General features: G+C 45.0%; 1 protein-coding gene across 3 annotated transcripts in view; it reads right to left on the bottom strand.

Annotated features, from left to right (window-relative positions):
- The window catches only part of CRIM1 (cysteine rich transmembrane BMP regulator 1), a 178200-nt gene that overhangs the window by 93353 nt on the left and 69798 nt on the right, over positions 1-15049 (bottom strand). For 2 of the 3 annotated variants that reach the window (XM_084793082.1, XM_084793081.1), the window contains exons 3-4: positions 3259-3501; positions 2125-2245 (exon numbers count right to left, since the gene is read on the bottom strand). In XM_084793082.1, coding sequence (XP_084649208.1) covers positions 2125-2245; positions 3259-3501 — 364 coding nt within the window. The remainder of the gene's footprint in view (positions 1-2124; positions 2246-3258; positions 3502-15049) is intronic. The other variant, XM_084793083.1, reaches the window with a different exon arrangement.

The raw sequence follows: 15049 nt of genomic DNA, 5'->3' as shown, positions 1-15049 counted from the left end.
GGAGTCTAACCAGCGCCAGGAGCTCAAGTCTGCCTCAAAAAGCAGCATGACGCAGTGCCGAGCATTACTGTTGGGAGGTTTTCCTCTTAAGCTGAGATCTAGTGTCTTCCTACAGTTGTTAGCCAACCAGAGTGACCGGGGTACCTTGAGCACACAGGAGAGGTGTAAAAGTGAGCTCAAACTTGGCCCTTTCCTTCCCTCATGGACAGGCTTAGCTTTGATTAACTAGGTCCTCTGATGCAATGTTCCATCTTCCTCTCCATGAAGACCTCGCAGAGACATCTGTTACTACTACCATTGCTTCACTGCTTCTGCTGGCGACTGGCTGTATCCATGTGTGCACAGGGGCTCACCCCTTTGTACACAGCTCTGCATAAACATGGCACCCTATAATGCCACAGGGAGGCTGCTCTGCCTCTATAGCATGCCATCTTCACAGAACTCCTTGCTGTCCACTTCACACGACATGTATCAGAGAATCCTAGGTTTCTGCAAAGAGAAGGGCTAGGATGCTAAAGACCTAATGCACTTTATTAGAGGCAAGATGAAGAAAGCAACTATGGGGACAAACTCTAGGAATCTACCCTCATTACTGAAAGAGGAAAACTAACTGTAGTGGTTCACCTCATCGCCCAAAAGGGGTTGGGAGTATCTAGTCCAGTGGTCCTCAACTTTCCTTATGCTGGAGACCCTTTAATACTGTTCCTCATGTTGTGGCAACCCCCAAGCATAAAATTATTTCATGGCTACTTCACAACTGCAATTTTGCTATTGTTATGAATTGTAATAATATAAGTATCTGATATGCAGGACCCACAGGTTGAGAACTGATGCTCCAGGAGATCTGTGAGGCATACCTCTGCGCATGTCCGGGAGGTCACTTCCAGACTAAGCAAATGGGGGAGGGGCAGCCTTGCCTTGAATGTGGTTGGCGTGAGCACATAAGCTGGAGGCCAAAGGAACAGATGGGATAAAAGTGAGACAATCTCTCCTCCCCGCCTCCTGGCTGACACGGGGTGAGCTGCCCTGCCACATCCTCTTCCCAGTGTGAACGGAAACATCTGTGATCATGACCTCAAGGATCTGGTCGCAGCCTAGAGCCCTGATGAACACACGTTCACTTTTTAACTCTGGGGCTACTGATGTTCCTACTTTATAAGCCCGCGTCCATAACCATCCCTGCTCGTGCAGGAAATCAAAATGGTAAACACCAAATGCCTGGCATGGGGACCGGACTAGAGACAAGGCTCTCGATGGAGCTAAATAAGGAAAGGTTTCAGCTCTTGATGCCATAGGTAGAGTAAGAGTGGCAAGGAACGAAATGACTTTACTACAGAGATGACGTAACGGGCTACCAAAGATGGAGAGGGCCGTGAGGACAAAGAAGAGGGATGGGTAATCGTGGGTAAGGGGAAGCGGACTATAAAACCAGCTTCCCTGAAAGCCAAGTACTGTTGGCTGGCATCATTGTGACACTCTGTAGACCATCAACAGCAGGCCTAAGGGCCCTCATGTCCTAGAGAAAACTTGTTCTATACTGCCCAATGGATGCCCCATTACTAAGATGAAAATGATAACAGCTTATCTCCCACAAGCCACAGGGAAATGTGCCTGATTTGTCAGAATGAGTGTCAAGAATTTAGACACCTCTTTGCCTCAGTAAGAAACGGACCTCGGGAGAAGCTGGATTCCAGACGTCCAGAGTTCCCTTCTTATGAGATCTCTGAAGCAGGCTGTGTTTCACCACACTGGGCACTTGGCTTGAACAACCACAAGATCTGCTGCTGCAAAGGCTCAAATGGCAAACCTCACTATCACAGACCCCCTCACTCTGCCTCATCATCTACATACAGAAGGGAAGGCTTGCCTGCCTACTTCCTAACCCCAGTTCCTTTCAGGGACATCCTTAATCCTCAAGATTAATGGCTTAACCTGATGACACCTGGCTTTGATGTACACAAAGACAAGTAAACAGCAGGTAGCAGTAACAGTCCAGTGGTTTCTCCAGAGACACGGGCAAGGATTGTGTTTCCCAAGGGAAACCAGGCTGCAGGCTTGAGAAACTACCTGGGATCGTGTTAGTAAATAAGACAGAACGGAAATTTGAACCGGTGACAAACCAACCTTGCTGGCAGGGTACAGCAGCCGTCCGCTGTGAACCGCACTTGAGTTTCGTAGCTGTCCAGGGGGCACACAGCCTGCTGGACAGGGGGGCACTCCACGGTGCTGCAGTCCACGCTGAAAACTGAAAGGGGCAAACAGAGAAGCACTGTTTATTGCGACATCTACTTGCATTTTGAATCCCCAAATGAAATACTGACTCTTGACAAATGTCCAAAGATTCGTTGCTTCCCTGAAACCCAGGGCCCATCTAGTGTTTTCCTTTCTTCAACTGTGGTGTGTCTCAAATAGAATATCAGAGTTAAATGAGAATAGAGTGAGACCGTGTAGTTATTCAGATGGTGATGGAAGTGTTTCTGACAGAGCAGTTCAAGAGATGGACAAAGGGATTGCTTTGCTTGAAGCATTTACCTAACAGTAAAAGTAAAATTTAAAAAAAAAAAAAATAAGAAAATAAAACATTAAAAAAAAAAAGATCAATCATTAGAAACTTGCAAAGAGGAAATCACTACAATTTAGACCTAGTCACAGGCTACATTAGAGAAGCTGGCACAATGGCAAGGCTGTTAGATAAACTATAAAGCAAGAAACGGCTGAGACATGACAGGAATTCCAATACTGGCAAAGAAGGTGAGTAAACAGTCAAATGACATAGCACATGCTTCGAAGCCAAGGCGGATGGAGAGGGGCTGCCAAGGAGGAAAACTGGGCTTTTTTCTATAAAACATCTGCCATTTGGATACATGTATTTATCCAAAAGTAATTCTGTTTTATGTATGAGTGCTTCTAAACGTAAAACTTCCCAAGTGACAGACGCATCTGCAAATGAGGCTTCTGATTGTCTCTCGGGGAATGAAGCAGGTGACCACAGTACCACACTCTCCCCAGTAGCTCAATCACACATACTTGAAGAAAGTAAAGAAGAAAGAGAAAGGGGCCCGCTGCTTCCTTGATGGCACTCACGCTCCAGGGAATTAGCCCTCTGGCTCTCTGATTAGAGAAATGAGACGTTATCCAAAGCAGCAAATGCTCCGTGCACAAGCAAGAATGCTCATCTTGATGGGAGTGGAGAGCAGAGGAGGGACTTGCTGCCCTCTGATGCAAAGGGGCGGGGCTGCCCAGCCAGCTCTGGCATACCTGGTTTGCACTCATAGAGGTCACAGCACTCTCCCGGCTTCCCTGAAGCTTTTGACACTAGAATGTTCAGGTATCCCGGCTGGCAGACTTTGCGCAGACAGCCCGCAGGGTCACACACGCAGCGGCTGGGTAAAGGACAACACTCCCCGGGAGGAGCATAGCCCTCGATCAGAATGGAATCTTCTGGACAACGTGGAGAGAACTGCACTTCACAGCGGGCCTTGGAGCAATCTGGCTTCTCTTCTAAATGGGAGAGAAAGAATTTAGCTCATGCCCGGGGCAGTGTGGGGCAGTGTGGGGCACTTCAGTGGGAAGAACAGATCGTTCCCAAGTCTATCTGCTACGCAAAGAGCAGGGCAGCGGAAGAAGTCTGGTGAGAGTCTTCAGCCTTACTGTAGCCAACCATGGGAATCTCTCCCAAGATCTGCCCATGACACCAAAACACAGGCCTGAGGTTCCCTCCCTCACTCCTGGTACTACAAAGGGGAGGAGGCAAAGGGAAGACCTCCATGTGGCTCACACTCAGGTCGGGGCTGACTGTGAACCTAAGAGTCTTAAGGGTTCTTCTTTTGATCGTGATGTAAGTTCTACAAAAACAGAACAGTGACGCAAATAAAACCCGGCTGCTCCAGGGACTGAGGACAATACGGGCTATGACGAGCGTGAAGAACTCCCGCCTCCAAATCCGCTTCAATGAGCTGAGTTGATTAAGACATGTAAGTCTACGATGTGCAGCTTAGCAAGACAGACAAGGAGGCAAATTCCCCTGTAATTTTCCTACAGGGCGTGTCTCAGCAGAGGCTCGCTGGAGGCACTGCACTTGCCTTTCAGTATTATCAGCTGACCTGTGGAAGCACCTCAGTTCCAGAGATGGGAAAGTAACAGTGAGCATTACCCAACGAGCTTAGGATTGGACAGCAGAGCCTTCGCTTGTCAGGCCTAGGTCAGTTCTCAGGCCATTTTCTTGGTTTAAACTTTTAGGAAACATATACTAGCACAAGGCCTCAAGGAAAAGATGGAAACAATCTAAAACTACACTATTGTAGACTGTGACCTTTGAATACAGTTGGGATGTTGGGAAGATTTTAGTGAGGCTACTGGACCATACACTTCCCAAGCCGCTAATGGACTTTGCTAAACTAAAACCCAGAAACAGAATCCCAGAGCAGGATTAGAGGCAAGAGGTCCCTTAATACTATAGATTTAAGAGACCTGAGGCAGGAGACCCAATCAACCTGCCTCGTCGGTGATAAATTGAGACTCCAGGCAACCCACCTCACATTTCACTCAGCTTTGGATAGTACAGATGGAACTGTCTTTCCCAAGCCACGCCTGTTTCTTTCTTACTCCCTGTATCTCTCTCAAAGGTCTCATGTAGCAGAGGCGGACCGGAAACTCCTGCTCCCTCTGCCTCTACTTCCCAAGTGCTGGGCTTACAGACCGGTGTCATCATACCTGGCTCTTCCTCTGGTCGCTTTCCAACATGGCTGCCTCACCTTTCACTCTACTGAATGTTTTCCTTGTTACTAACTACTTCTTGTCTAAATAAAACACTCAAGAGGACACGAGCCACACTTACACTTCTGGAAAATCCACTCAGAAATACCTACTGAGCACCAACTGATGTAGCAGTCTGGAGATAGGAGAGAGATGGGGAAGAGGAAGGAGAAGAGATTAAGTGTTGCTCTCACGGGGTCTACATGGTAATAAAAGGTGATGATAGAAAAACGATCTATAATAGTAACAAAGTAAGGAGGCAGAACAGAGTAAGGGGGGGCGAAGGCTTCTTGAAAGGGGGGAGGGCAGCTACAAGGAGCAGAACAAACTTGGACAGAGATGTGAGCTGCAGAGATGCCCACAGGAGCCCTCCAAGAGAGGGAACAGAGTGTTGACGGTGGAAGGGGTCCTCTCTTGCAATAGGAAAGCTTTGGGACCGTGAGTAACAAGAGACAACATCTGGGGAGCGAGGAGACACAGCAAGAGGTGGAGAAAAAGAAAGAAGTCAACCCCGTGCGCTATTTACTGCAGTGGGAACTGTGTGTCGGACATGGAGATGACACTGTTGGTAAGGTCATGTGACTTGCTCTCTCTGACACTTAACTTACGGCTGCTCCCTCCTGTCCCTGTTGGACAGAATACTACTTAGAAGCTTCTTACTTCACCACACCTCTGCTTCAGTCAGGGACAACAGCCAAGTGTAAGACCTGCCCTCTCTTCCCAGCTGCGGCCATCAAATCGACAGCCGATAAGCTTAAAGCAGAGTGGAAAGTGAAACAGAGTCTGGCCTAAGAGCAGACGTCAATAACACACACACACACACACACACACACAACACTTCTGACAACACTCATAAAAGTCTCTGAGTTATTATTTGTTTTGTCTTACAGGAAATGAAATAAAGGTTCAGGCAGGTCAACTGCCCAACATCGGGCTGGCCAATGGGCTGGAGGAGCTGACCCTGGTCACGTGATCCATGAACCTCCGTCATAATATGACTCTTGTCCTAGGAATCCCTGGTGTTGACGGTGTGCAACTCTGGCCCTGCCCTTCTTCCCTCCTGGGTTGATTTACCTGGGCTCAACTTCTTTCTTGAGTCAGACTGTGGCTTCTGTTAAACCCTCATAGCTGAGCTATCTCTTACCCAACTCTGTTTTCCATTGTGAATTGATCCTGAAAACCACAGACCCTACAAAATCACATGCCAAGGGCACACTGGAGTTAGCACTCCTCTCAGAACACCTCGCCATCACTTTATTGTAATTCCTAGGAGCTACCTTTTGAAGAGAAGATGAGTCAATGAGTCAATGATGAGAGGTCCTGTGTTGAGACGTCCTGCCCCCCTATCAATATGGGGGCCCTCAAAGAGCTAAGAAAGAGAAGGTTAACCTCGGGTACACCCATCAGACTGCTTACCTGGGAGACACAAACACAGACTTACAAGAAAGAAAAACCCCAATTCTACCTGCAAATAACACTGAATCATTACGTTTGCTTATGTGTTATAATTGACTTGTTTCTTTGAGACAGGTTCTTGTGTAGCTCAGGCTGCCCCCAAATTAGCTATGCAGCTGAGGCTGACTTTGAACTTTTGATCTTTCTATTACTTGCCCCCAGATGCTGGGATTATGCTATGGGTCATCAGGCTTGGCTTTATGAGATTCTGGGGACCCAGCCTAGGACTTCCTATAAGCCATGCAAGTGCTCCTCCAACAGAGCCCCAGCCCCAGCCCTACATTCCACATAGTCTTGAACATCTTCCTTTAAGCTCAACCTATTAGCTTGTGCTAGTTACTCACTCAGCTCTTGATGCTCTTTAGCGTCCTCAACACTGTCACTTCTTGAAGCGGTCTGCAGTTTAAGCCCGGAGAAATGCTTTACCACATGAGAACTGCCTTTGCAACACACGTGGACCATGGCAGGCTACCTAGACACTGGTAACCATATGGTAACATAGGCGAATTGGCATTTTAAAACTTGGAAGTGTCCAAGAATATTTTAAAAAATAAAAATAAAGGTTTAAGCTGACCAAACACTATTTCAACTTTTCTCGAATGATACTAGCTTTTCCTTAACTAATACAGGCAATTAGCAGATGCTGAAGCATCCTTCGTGTTCTTAGAGAACTCCGTTTTAAATGGTTCTGCTGAGCCTGGCTTCCTAATGTCTTGACTTTTAAACTTAAAAAATGTTCATTCGTCCTGTGCCTACTCTGACTCCCCGACTCCCTTCTCTTGCAAGTGCTGGCCTCCTCAGTCTCCGTTACATTTACATGAACTCTTTCAACGAGGACCTTATGCACTCTGTCTCTTCCTCTGCTGCAAAAGATTGGTTTTGCTTAGTGACAGAGCCTCACTATCTAGCCCTGACTGGTCTGGAACTCAGACACCTGCCCGCCTCTGTCTTTAAAATCCTGGGGCTAAAGGTGTGTGTCAACATGCTCAACTGATGAAAAACATTTTTATATGCACAAAGTTAACTACCCTTTAATGTTTACATATAACTAACCCCCCACCGCCAAAACAAACAAACAAACAAACAAAACAAAAACAAAAACAAAAAAGCCCAACTTTAAAGGGAAAGGAAGCAGATTCCTTAATTATTACTCAGGGATCCTAACTCTCTTAGAATCATTTTTACTAAGTTATAATTTAGCAGATGCAGGATTCACTTCCCACTCTGAACTCCTCCCGTCAGACTTCACTGGCAAGCCTTTGCTCCCATGTTCTCTGTGCTCACTGTCCTTTGTGTTTTAGCATCATTTTGTCTTTTGGATTCTTGTTAGTTTTCCTGAAAAATCTTAACATTAAATACTAATGTTTATTTTTGTTTTCTTACAAACACATAAAAATATGACTAACAGCCAGGCGCGGTGGCGCACGCCTTTAATCCCAGCACTCGGGAGGCAGAGGCAGGCGGATCGCTTGCTGTGAGTTCGAGGCCAGCCTGGTCTACAAAGCGAGTCCAGGACAGCCAAGGCTAACACAGAGAGACCCTGTCTCTAAAAACCAAAAACAAACAAACAAACAAACAAACAAAACAACAACAACAACAGCAACAAAAAAAATGACTAACATCTTAGCCAAATACTACTTTGGTCATGTTTTAAAATGTCTATGTGTGTTGCTCAATGGGACTTGTTTTGAAATCATCTATAATTCAACACTGATTTTCCTTTTGAATTTCTTTTTTCAGACAAATGCTATAAAATTTCTGTGGAGCTAAGTCAGGGGAGGGCAGTTTCCCTTTTGTAACTAGTGATGGCATGCTGTACAGTTTTACTGTGGTTAATTTCTTGAAGTTTTATGATTTTGCCTTTGTACATATGTGTGTACAGATATATATAGTCTTGTAACATGTACTCTCTATTTACTGAATGCAAACTCCCGTATTTGAAATCAACCTTAATTCTGAAACTGTAGATCGCTTGTATCTTGTACTTTTGATCTGACTTCTGCAAACGCTGCCATGCGTCAGTGACTTCTCACACGTCACACTGTTTGCCGTCACTCTTCACACCTGTGCTGTTAATAGAATGACTGGCAGGCCTACGTTTCAAGTCTTACACTGAGTTGGTGCACTGTGAAATCACGCTTTCAAAGAATTGAGATTTGTAAAACCTACAGACACTTTCTTGTCTTATAACTGTTAATAGCTGCTTTCTTTTCCAGCTTTCAACAGATTACCCAAGTACCTTTGTGCACTCAGCCTCCAGCACACACTTAACGCAATGCGTTACCATGGCACCAGCAACTGTTGTTCTGGCCCCTTTTCTCTCAGCCTGCTTCAAATACATAAGTTCTCTTGGAAATCTTTGTTTATTCTTCTTCATCTCTCTTGCTCGGTTTTTTGCAGGGGGGAAATAAGGAAGAAAACTATAGCCGCACCATCAATTTCCCATGAATGAAAGGCGTTACTTTTGAAGTTTCAATTTTATTTATTTGAAAAGAAGTCTTTCCATACTCATTTCCAGTTGCATCTAACAAAACTATATATATATATTACTTAAGCTAATGAGTAGGCTTTTATGTCTGGTTGTCCTGGCAACTGGCATGTCTTTTTAAAAAATTGCCCCAGATATAGAAAGACTAAAGTGACAATATGACTCGCAACAGAAGTAATTAAGAAAAAATAAATTAGTTTCACAATATTAGTAATCTTCTTTTGAGGACTGACATGGTTATCTAGTATAAAATGATGTTGTAATAATTATGCAAAATATCATTCAAACCTAGTCACCTGAACCTCCATGACAAGACAGTGGTTGGTTCTAGGCCTGCTCCAGGATAGGATACCAGCAGAGAAAGTAAAACCCAAACTCAAACGCAGCAAACGCATTTGAGAATTTTCTGCTTGGACCTAGGTTTTACATGGAAGGCAAAATGAACAGCTTCTAGATGGGAAGTGAGAAAAAAAGACATTTTAAAAGAGATAGGTAGAGTCACGCGCCCAGATTCATGTCTTCTCTGTGTATTTTGTTGGGCTCCACACATCTGACAATAAAGCCTTTCTTCTGCTTCAAAAATCTCTTGACACGGTCACTTCAAACAGCAGCAGAATGCTGCTGCATACCAGTTACTGGAAAACAGGCAACATAAAGTAGACTAGTAAAAATTTAAAAGTCACTACTGCACAGTCAATACTGCTGGGTCCTCCTCCAACGCTAACCCTGACTCCTTCTGCCTGAGGATGTTAGATCCACCGTATAGGTGTACACCTCTGAGACATCTTTGGGAGCTCCAATTACTTCCAGGATAACTCAAAGGACCCCAGTTTTGGATTAGATTTGATACCTCAGAATTCAATACAAGTATGAAGTCAAGAGGCAAAGGTCCTACTATACTTGTTTGCCCCAGATCTCACTATGGTATACCTTACACTCTGAAGCCTCGGAACAGCTGTGACATTGACCTTGGGTGCCACAGGGTCCCTCAGCCACTTGATAGAGCACGGAGATAAATCCTGTGACAGCAAACTAGTCTATGAAGTCCTCCGTATGTGTCTTCACTCATTCAGTTGACAAACATTAACTGACTACAGCAGGGAAGGAGCAAAGTCCTTGCTTTCTTGGATTTATAGCTTGAGAGGAGAGAGGCATTCAAACAAATGGCTTTTCAGCACAGTGCCAGGTGGAGATAAAGGCTCTGAAGTGTAATCAATGATACCAGGCATTAGTCAGCGAGGTCCTCAAGGTAGCAAAGGAAGAGAAAGCAGGGCGTGGTGGCACATGACTGTAACCCCAGCACTTAGCGGACAGACAGACAGTCAGATGATAACAAGTCTGAGGCCAGCCTGCTCTACACAGTGAGTTCTAGGACAGCTCGGGAATGCATGGTGAGAACTGTGAGGAGCATATAAGTGCATATAGTAGGCAAAAATGTTCCAGCACCAGGGAGCAGTAACACACACACACACACACACACACACACACACACACACACACACACACTAAAGCAGGACAAAGCTGACTCTAAGAGTATGTACTTCACAGTTATGAAGAAGAAATCTGAGATATAATCAACACAGAGAGAATACCAATAAAAAGTCACAAGGCAAACACTTGGATGGGTTATTTCTTATTAAGGATTCAGTTGCCATAGTCATGCTAGAGAAATGAAAAAAAAACTGTCTCCTAATTGTGGGCCTCCTGCAAGTGAGGCCTGCCAGTACACATTCCAACCCGCCCATGTGCTCCTTTCTGAAGAAGAGATTACATTTTCATCTCTATCCGACAGATGACAAGACAGACCCAGGGAGGCTAAGACACTTGGCTGAGGACACATAATGAGTGGCTGAGCTGCCAAAGTCCACAATTTTCTCTCTAGTCCACAAAGCCAAAGACACAAGTCCCTATTCAGCCTGTCTAGGGCTTGTACTTTTAGCCCATGGCTATGTCTTTGCTGAAATACGTAACCCAACAGGACTTTGCAATGGTAAGGAATGTGCGGCCTTCGGTGAGTCCCCATCACTGCAATGTTAGCTGTCCTGTTTCATTTGCTCTTAGCACTGGGCATAATGCTTCCTGCACGCATCGCCGTTCTGTTCTGACGACTTCTATAACAAACGCTCAGAGGCCGACTCCTTTAAAAGTTGCACTGGTGAATTCTTTTCATTCGCATTCCATGATTTTATCATAACCTTTTTTGGCAGGCTTTGCTGTGAAGACTTGTTCTACATAATCGTAACCCCAAGGGGGGAAAATTAGGCTTTTGTTGACACAGTCCCAGAAATACTTCATATTTGAGCTCCCTCAGAAACACCCACTGTGTTTTCCCAGCTCTTTCTTTTACTGCGAAGTTGGGTTTTTAACAGCAGTGGAACCTACATAGGGGCTTTCCTTTGGTGGCGTATTAAAGATGCCATATTAAAGTATTTTCGATTGCCTAATAAAATTCCCCTGCACCACAGTGCAATGTAACTCAGCCCTAACACAAAGAAGAGAGGCGTAAAAGATCTACACAACTACGGCACGTGATATTTCAATTCAGTGGCTCTGAACCCTGGCTGAACGTTAAAATCACTTACAAAGCTTTTGAAAACGCCACTGTCTGGAAACCACCTCACACCAATTAGATCTGAGTGCTGGGACGGAGACGGAGGGCATGTGTATTTATTTCAACAGCTCCCAGGTGATTCCATTGTGTCATTCACATCAAGAAACATTCTCTCACTCCTTCAGCAAACTGAAAATCCTTACAAGGACATTCTCCATGGATACAGAGTTTGATTAAGGGCGTCTTCAAACATTAAAGGCAAACCACGGGTGCTAAGGGCCAACCGATCCTTCTAAATCTGGCCAGCTCAGAGCTCTCATCTGCATATTACCACGTCTAGGGTCCCCTGGACCGCACAGTCTTCCTAACCCAGGGTATTACTGACGTGCTAGAGAGTACAAATTTGCTGCTCATGTGTGGCCCCTGGGTCAGCAACAGCTACCCTGCTAAGAAGCGGGGCTTGCTGGACATGCATTAACTGAGCGTGTGGCAGGGCACTGAGCCCTCCCTCCGTACTTCAGCAGCAGGGACACAGTAAAGTTTGAGATGGGCTAATCTGGGGTGGTACTTTTCACTGACCCCAGGGCCAACACAGTCAGCATTTCCTAGGCATGTGCCGGAAATGAAAATCCAAGATCCACATCTGATGTAAAGACCCAGAAACTCTAGGAATGAGGGCAAGGAAGTCTGGCCTGAGAAACTGCGCTGGATTCACCGGAATAGACACGCACCTCTTCGCCTCTTATCAGAATGGCCTGGGAGACAAAATCCGAAAGCTCACAATGTAAGTGTCCCACCCCAGTAATTCAAAAATTTCAAAAGATTCCCAAGGCAGAGAAAATGCGTGATCATGGATCTTGCAAGCACACCTGTGCCCACCCTTGCTCCAGTCTCCGGAAATTCAAAGCTGGCTTAGTTCCTTAGAAAACATGACCCACCAGCCTTCTCTGCAATCTTCTTTGAAGACATCAGAGTTACCTGAGAGGAGATAAAGGCTGAGATCAACTTTTGACTGTGGCTGTAGGCTTGGGGTAGTAGGGGAGAGGCCGGCCTCAAGCGTGAATTATATGTACTCTACCCCAACTTGAAACACAGTTTACGCGAGGCAGTAGAATTCTGAGTCCAGAGGAGGGTTGATGGCGTCACCCGTTAATTCAGACCAGGAAAATATATTCAATTTACTGCCAGACGGATTTGACATTCAAACAATTATAGTTACACAAACCATAATGAATCCCAAAATGTTACAATCTGTTCTTTGAAAACTCTGGCAATGAGATAAGGCCTAAAGATAGGTTAGGATAAAGGTACAAAGAACCAATGGTTGATTTTAAACAATTACTTTTCGCCGAATAAAGCCACCTTCTGTAAATAACCTCATCCCTGTTTGTCACATGCTAGCCCCACCCTTCCCCCCACAAAGTTATTGTAATTATTAAGTAGTAGGACGGATGACTACTGAGGAAAGCCTAAATGAGCTGAATTCTCTGTCAGCTCAGCAGCATCTTCTTAAGACGCTATTCCGAACAGCTTGAGGATGTCAAGGAGGTGTAAACACTAGAGACAGAAGAGCTCTCCCGGATGGCTTCGGCCAGGATGCTACGTCCATCACCGAACACAAACAAAACCTCGATTTTGCGGCAGCATTCTGTGACACTGGTTGCCTTCTATGCTTCAAGTCCCCAAGGACTGGATGCTATAACTCACCTCTTTCTAACAACGATGACACTGCTTTCAAAAGAGTACAATAAAACGCCAGATCTTAAATATGCGAGAAGGAAGGGTCTGGTGTTCCTCAACTGTAAAAACGTAGGGCCGGCACATGTGGGCGGCTTTAGTGAATGCACTCCAGCCAGCCAGCTCCTAGGAGCATTTCCTACCCAACCAGGTTCCAAAGAGCTTGCCCTTGGCTCATTCAAGAAGGCCAATGCATGCTTGATGAATGAAAGGGGCAGCCAATCACAGTGTTTCAGGATGACAGGATTTGTCAACACTCTGAAACTTACATAGCACAAGAGGAAATGTGAACACACACACACACACACACACACACTGAACATCAAATTGAAGTTATTGTCAGCAATATTATTGACAAGTTCCTGGGTCTCAGAGGTGACAGGTAGACTTAAAGGTCCTGGAAAGTTCTTTAAACAATATTTCATGGTGATCTGAGACCTCTGGAGTGTGCCAAGTGACATCATTTAGATGAAAAATTAAGAAGGAATCAAACAGCAGGAGTAAGGGACAGGTAGGGGGTGGCAAGGGACATGCTGTTGCTATTCTGTCCCCACTGACGACAGCAGTAGAAAATAAGGAACAGCAGGCTGTTTAACCGTTCAACTGGTAGCTCTCACGAAGGTTTACACATTTTGGAAACAGCCATGTGGCTAAAATTATAAATAGATGTTTGGAAAAATATTTTGGCCATTTTTTTTTCTGCCTCCTCCTCTCTTTCTCTTTTTAACTTCCACCTCACGGAAGATAATCTGAGATTATTTTTAGCTACTTTTAATCCATTTTTATATAGGAGTCAGTAAAGCCACAAAGGCTTAAGAAGCAAGAACTGGGTTTAAATCTCGATTTTCTATAACTACTTGTGCCATCTTCACCAAGTATTTCTGGGTTGGAATTTACTTGTGGTTGTTATCAGCGAGATAAAGGAGGCTTCAAGAAGCCTTGTGCCTTGTGACTCACTGTTCAGTAGTCAACTTGATGGACCACTATTAATTACTAGAGCAGTCTAGCTACACACACACACACACACACACACACACACACACACACACACTCACACACTCACAGCCTCTCTGCTACTCTATATAAATCACCTAGTCCACAGAACCTCAGCACACTCATGTGTGAGAAGTCTTATTCTACAAGACTTATTTGAAGGATAGAAGAATATGTATTATATCATATTATATAGAATTATCTATGTACAAACTCTAGAGCAGTGGTGCTCATCCTGTGAGTACTGACCTCTGTGGAGGGCAAATAACCCTTTCACATGGGTTCCTAAGACCACTGAAAAGCACATGTGTTTACATCACAACTCATGACACTACACAATCGCATCTACGAAGTAGCAACAAAAATAATTTTACGGTTGGAGGTCACCACGGCATGGGAAACTGTCTTAAGGGGGTCGCAGCGTTAGGAAGGTTGAGAACCACAGCTGTAGAGTCCTTGCCCTGTCTCCTTAGTTGTTTTAAATCTACCGTCTAACACGGTATCTCAGAAGACAGATGTGGTCGTTGAAGTTACTACTACTGATGACATTAAGGTTGACTATGAAGCAAAGACCCAACTGTCCATACATAGCACAGAATGTTTTGGTCATCTCAGCAAGCCAAATGCCTCTACTGTTGTATCCATTCCTCTAACATTGGTTAATTTCAAGGAAGTGTATATAACTCCATCTATGGAGAAGGGAGAGCCTCATACACGTAGTCCCCACTGTAGTGTCTTCCCCAGCTGCTTTTACACACTTCTACATTCTAGGTAGGTTGATGGGCCCTGTTTATTTACAAAGGTGTTAAATTGAAGAGTGGGCCACACCAAGCATTTCCAATAACCAGGAAAGGCTGACAACATTTTATACTGACACAGGAGATCCAGGCCTCCTGGCACAGCCTCACTCGGGCTTCCTGACTCGCTGAAGGCTTTTCCACCCTTCTGAACTGTTTCTTCAGCTCCAGCACACACTTCCTAATCAGACTGGCACTTGGGGCAAGGCCCTGAGCGGGCCCCACATTTCTATGGCGTCTTTGTGTCCTTTGTGTACCCACTACGTAAACGCT

The sequence above is a fragment of the Acomys minous genome, assembly GCF_964271855.1.
Source record: "Acomys minous genome assembly, chromosome: 8".
Taxonomy (NCBI): domain Eukaryota; kingdom Metazoa; phylum Chordata; class Mammalia; order Rodentia; family Muridae; genus Acomys; species Acomys minous.
Note: the sequence above shows the minus strand (reverse complement) of the source record. Positions and strands in the feature narration are given on the sequence as shown.